This window comes from Dipodomys ordii, unplaced genomic scaffold (assembly GCF_000151885.1).
Source record: "Dipodomys ordii isolate 6190 unplaced genomic scaffold, Dord_2.0 Scaffold10, whole genome shotgun sequence".
Lineage (NCBI taxonomy): Eukaryota > Metazoa > Chordata > Mammalia > Rodentia > Heteromyidae > Dipodomys > Dipodomys ordii.
In genome coordinates this window covers 10,994,973-11,000,276 of record NW_012267226.1, presented here as the reverse complement: position 1 = coordinate 11,000,276, position 5,304 = coordinate 10,994,973, and the positions used below count along the sequence as shown (strand labels likewise).

The 5,304-nt window shown below is 38.2% G+C and overlaps 1 protein-coding gene across 1 annotated transcript in view; it reads left to right on the top strand.

The window, feature by feature from the left end:
* Nucleotides 1–5,304, top strand: part of Ccdc15 (coiled-coil domain containing 15) — a 47,410-nt gene that overhangs the window by 13,794 nt on the left and 28,312 nt on the right. Inside the window, exons 4-5 of the mRNA XM_013009466.1 lie at nucleotides 299–349; nucleotides 4,237–4,359. Coding sequence (XP_012864920.1) covers nucleotides 299–349; nucleotides 4,237–4,359 — 174 coding nt within the window. The remainder of the gene's footprint in view (nucleotides 1–298; nucleotides 350–4,236; nucleotides 4,360–5,304) is intronic.

The window sequence follows — 5,304 nt, the reverse complement described above, 5'->3', positions numbered from 1 at the left end:
TTTTTCTGCTTATGTGGTGCTGAGGAATCGAACCCAGGGCCTCATGCATGCAAGGCAAGCACTCTACCACTGAACCACCTTCCCAGCCCCAGTAGCAATTCTTAAGTTATGAAATTATCAAGTTATTTTAGAATAATAATAAGGTAAAACATTATCAGCAGATCAAAGTCTCTTTTGCAAATAATTTTCTTAGATCTGGCTTTTTTAAATAATAGGGATTTATTTTCTGGTGCTTAGTCCATTTGGTATTAAGACTTTAACTTGTTTCTGTTTTTTTTCCCCCAACTTTCCCTGACAGCTTAGTCAAACCATGAAACAGGCACGACACCAGCTGGCATCCTTTAAAACGGTGAGTGAAAAAAAGATGTTAGCCCCAATGGCTAACACCTGTAATCCTAGCTACTTAGGAAGCTGAGATGTAAGGATCATAATTCAAAGCCAAAATGGAGCTGTGGATCAAGTGGTAAAGCACTAGTCTTCAGTAAAAAGAAACTCAGGGACAGCACCCAGGTCCTGAGTTCAACCCCTCCCCCCCAGGACTGGCAAAAAGGAAAAAAAAAGATAGTAGACTGGGTATGATGGCTCAAGCCTGTAATCTTAGCTGTTTATGAGATCCGAAGGGTAACAGTTTGAGGCCAACATGGGCAAACAAAATTTTGGGAGACTTTATCTCAATACAGTGATATGTATGTATCTGTCATCCTAGCTATGCAGGGAAGTATAATCCAGCCAGCTTGGGCATAAAAGGAGGCCCTATCTTAAAAAGAACCAGTTCAAAAAAGAGCTGGCAGAGTAGCTTAAGGTCCTGTAAGTATAAGGCAGGGACTAGGAAAAATAAAAGCAACATCAGTATTTTCAAAAGGAAGAAGGTAGAAAGAAAGAAAAATCTCCTATTGAAGAAGTAAATTAATTTCCAATACACTGTTATTAAATACGGGTAACAATTTGCACCATAGTATAATTTAAAATGGAAATAACCTTCCCCAGGGTTGGGGAAACTCGAGCAAATTATAATGTATCCGCATAGAGCAGTTGCAAAAAAGTACCATGTTCAAAGACAATCTGAAATTAGGGAAAAGTACAACATAAGGTTAAATGAGAATAGATATAAAATTATAGATAAGTGATATCTACATATCTAATATTTGTACACATCTAATATTTGTCTTATATATATATATATATATATATTTGTAGAATGTTTACTTGCTAGATTTTGTTCCAGAAATAGCACTTTATATTGGTGAAAATACAGACGATGATCTCGTAGGGAATTTCTTTCTTCTGTACAAGTACAGATGTATGTATATACATGCAAGTAAATGCTGCCTTTCAAGTGAGTAGTGTTATAAAGAAAAAGCAAAATAAAGAGCTAGGGAGAGGATGCTATGTAGACAGACAAAAGTCTGGATATAAATTACATGAGAGGCTAAGTGCTGGTGACTCATCCTGTAATTCTAGCTACTCAGGAGGCTAAGATCTGCAGATCACAAGTCAAAACCAGTCCAGGCAACAAAGTTGGTGAGACTCTTATCTCCAATTAACCACCAAAAAGCTGTGGTGTAGATGTAGAGCTGTGGTTCAAGTGATAAAAGTGCTAACTTTGAGCTGAAAAGCTCCGGGATAGCACCTCAGCCCTTAGTTCAAGCCTTAGAACCTGCTCACACACACAAATAAAAAATAAAGTTTATTTATTAAATAAAAGTTATTTCTACCTGTGGTGGGCTGGATGTAGCTCAGTGGCAAAGCGCTTGCCTAGCAAGTGCAACGTCCTGGGTTCGATCCCCAGTACCAAAAAAGAAAAGACAAAAAAAATACAGTTAAAAAAAAAACAAAAACCCAAACAAGAAATATCTGTGGTGCTAGGTATTGAACCCAGCGCCTCATGCATGCTATGCAAGTGCTCTGCTACTAAACTGTATCACTGGCAATACCGATTATATCAGTTTATTATTATAGGTGACCTTAATTTTCTTCTCTTTGTCTTTTTTATTTTATTTATTTTTTATTGTGAAAATACTGTACAGAGGGGTTACATTTACATGGGCAAGATAATGAGTACATTTCTTTGTCTTTTTTATTTTTTAATTCTTTTTTTTTTTGTCAGTCGTGGGCTTGAACTGTGAGCCTGGGCCCTGTCCCTCAGCTCTTCAGCTCAAGGCTAGTGCTCTACCACTTGAGCCACAGCTCCACTTCAGGCTTTTTCTGCTTATGTGGTGCTGAGGAATTGAACCCAGGGCCCCATGCATGCAAGGCAAGCACTCTACCACTGAGCCACCTTCCCAGCCCCTCACTATTTATTTTTTTGTTTGTTTTGGTTGGTTGTGGGGCTTGAACTCTGGGCTTGGGCGTTCTCCCTGCGCTCTTCAGCTCAAGGCGAGTGCTCTACTACTTGAGCCACAGTGCCACTTCCGGTTTTCTAGTGGTTTATTGGAGTTAAGAGTCTCATGGACTTTCCTGCCCAGACTGGCTTTGAACTGTGATTCTCAGATCTCAGCCTCCTGAGTAGCTAGGATTACAGGCATGAGCCACTGGTGCCCAGCTCACTATTTTTTTTTTTTAAATAAAGGAATTCTTTTGGCTCCAGTTCTAGAGTAAATAATTGGAATCTAAATATGGAGGTGACTTAAAAGGCTATTTAAACCTTTACTTGTAAATGACATTGTTTTGGTGCCTGTTTATTCAGAGTTCACAAAAGTGGTGCTCAGTTCAGATGTGTTCTGTGGTTACTTAGTTTTAGCATTCAAGTTTCTTTTTTCTGTTTGTGTTTTTGTTGGTCCTGGGGCTTGAACTCTGAGCCTAGGCGCTGTCCTTAAGCTCTTCAGCTCAAGGTGAACACTCTACCACTTGAGCCACAGCACCACTTCTAGTTTTCTGGTGGCTAATTGGAGATAAAAGTCTTACAGGCCGATTTTCCTGCCCAGGATGGCTTTGAACTGAGATCCTCAGTTCTCAGCCTCTTACATAGCTAGTATTACAGGCATGAGTCACTGGCTTTCATAGATTATATGCAGTTATGTGTCACTTAGTGACAGGGACATGGCCTAGAGAAATATGTGCCAACAGATTTTGTCATTGTGTAAATAAAATGCAAACTAAGGGCTTTGTCATTAGGTGACAATCTTAGGGGACCACTGTTACATAATGTTGTGTTTTCCTTAAGTATCTCAGCACGGTCACCGAATATTTTGTCTTTATGTTTGCATTTAGCTTACCAAACTATAAATACATCCCTCCTTAATAATAATTTAAAAGTTTATAATTTAAATAGAAAAAAGAAAATATATAGAGATGTATATTCTTATTTGGCAATTAATCTTACCTGTAGTCAGTAAAGCTACATTTTTCTAGTGTTATCTTGTTGTGAGTATGGAAATACCCTTTCTTTGTACCTCAGTTGTTCTCAGAGGCTTAACAGTTCTCATGCCTATCATGTTTGGGCTATTAAGCTCACTCCAGGATACTGTTAGGAAGACACGATTGGTACTAGAGATTGCTATTTTATAGCAGTATTTTGATTGGTGCTTTTTCAGAAAGAATAGGATTAATTCTGAAATAACATCCTTGTACAAACCAGTTTTATATGTCAAGGATGCCATTTAAATGTATTCATTATTATGATGATAATGATTTCAGACTTGATTCCAAAGAATACGTGTTTGTTTGTTTATAGCAGCAAAACAACAGAAACAGATCCACTTCATATAATTGGGAATGAGCTAAGAAGTTAGTGAAATTTTTCTTATCACTGCGAAGTCTTTTCCTTCAAGCTGAAATTTTTAAAAAGATCTTATTTTTTGTGTGAAGTGGGAATCTGCCAACCAGAAAGAACAAAATAGAACCCCGTTTAATTCTGCTTTTATTTCCTTGTTATACTTCAGTGACATTACTCTGGTTGTTCCAGATTTGAGGATATGAGTAGAACATAATACTTGCTTGGCCTCTGTCAAATTGCCAGGTGTAAAGTCATAAGTCTTCTAAATGGCTATTAGCTAGAATGGTGGCAGTGGTCATTAATAAAGTATACATGTTTTCTTCCTAGTCTTGTTTTGTCCCATATGTTGATTTGTGATTTGCTTGTACATTTGAAGTAGAACTATTTTTTTTCCTTTATTCTATATAAGGCTATAATAACCCATTAAGATCATTCCAGATCTTTTACAAAGTTCAGTTAATATCATGAGGATATTGTTTTCCTTAGACCATTTATGTTATATATTGGTTTTCTTTTTCTAGACAACACCTTCTAAGAAGCCAGAAAACATCAAGATAAATACAGAAACAAGAAGAGAGTTCCCCCTAAACAATCATCAAGATCTTCTAACTACTGTACATTACCAAAACTTTATGGATAATCAGGTAGAGAAATGTAGTTAAAAAATGTATACTGCCAGCTGGGTGCCGGTGGCTCACGCCTATAATCTTAACTACTCAGGAGGCTGAGATCTAAGGACATAGTTCAAAGCTAGCCTGGGCAAGGAAAGTCCAATTAACCACCGGAAAACCAGAAGTGGTGCTGTGGCTCAAGCAGAGTGCTTGCCTTGAGTTGAAAAGCTGAGGGACAGCGCCCAGGCCCAGTTCAAGCTCCACGTCCAACCAAAAAAAAAAAAAATGTGTATTGCCTATATTGGTCCTTGTTGTGGAGAAGATGTTTATGCAAATGCTAGGGCTATTTGTTTTTAATTTTTTAAAATTGTTATTATGAATGTAATGTACAGAGGGGCTATGGTTACATAATTCAAGTAAAGAGTGCATTTCTTTGGACATTGTCACCCCTTCCCTTGCTCCCTTGCAGTATTTTTAATTGATTTATTTGTTTTTATTATCAAGGTTTTTTGTTGTTGTTGTTGGTTGTGAGTCTTGAACTGTCACAAAGCTTTTTCACTCAAGATTAGTACTCTACCACCACTTTGAGCCACACGCTTCTTATTTTCTGGTGGTTAGATGGAAATAAGAGTCTCACAGACTTTCCTTCCAGGGCTGATTCAACCAAGATCCTCAGATCTCCTCCTCCTGAATAGGATTACGAGAGTGAGCCACTGGTGCCTGGCTTTTTTTTTTTTTTTTCTGGTCCTGGGGCTTGAACTTAGGGTCTGGGCACTGTCCTTGAGCCTCTCTGTGCTCAAGGCAAGCACTCTTACCACTTGAGCCACAGCACCACTTTGGCTTTTTCTTTTTATGTGGTACTGAGGAATCAAGCCCAGAGCTTCTTCATGCTAGGTAAGCACTCTATCACTAAGCCACATTTCCAGCCCCATGGTGCCTGGCTTTTATTACCAAGTTTTGTTGTTTTTTTTTGGGTCC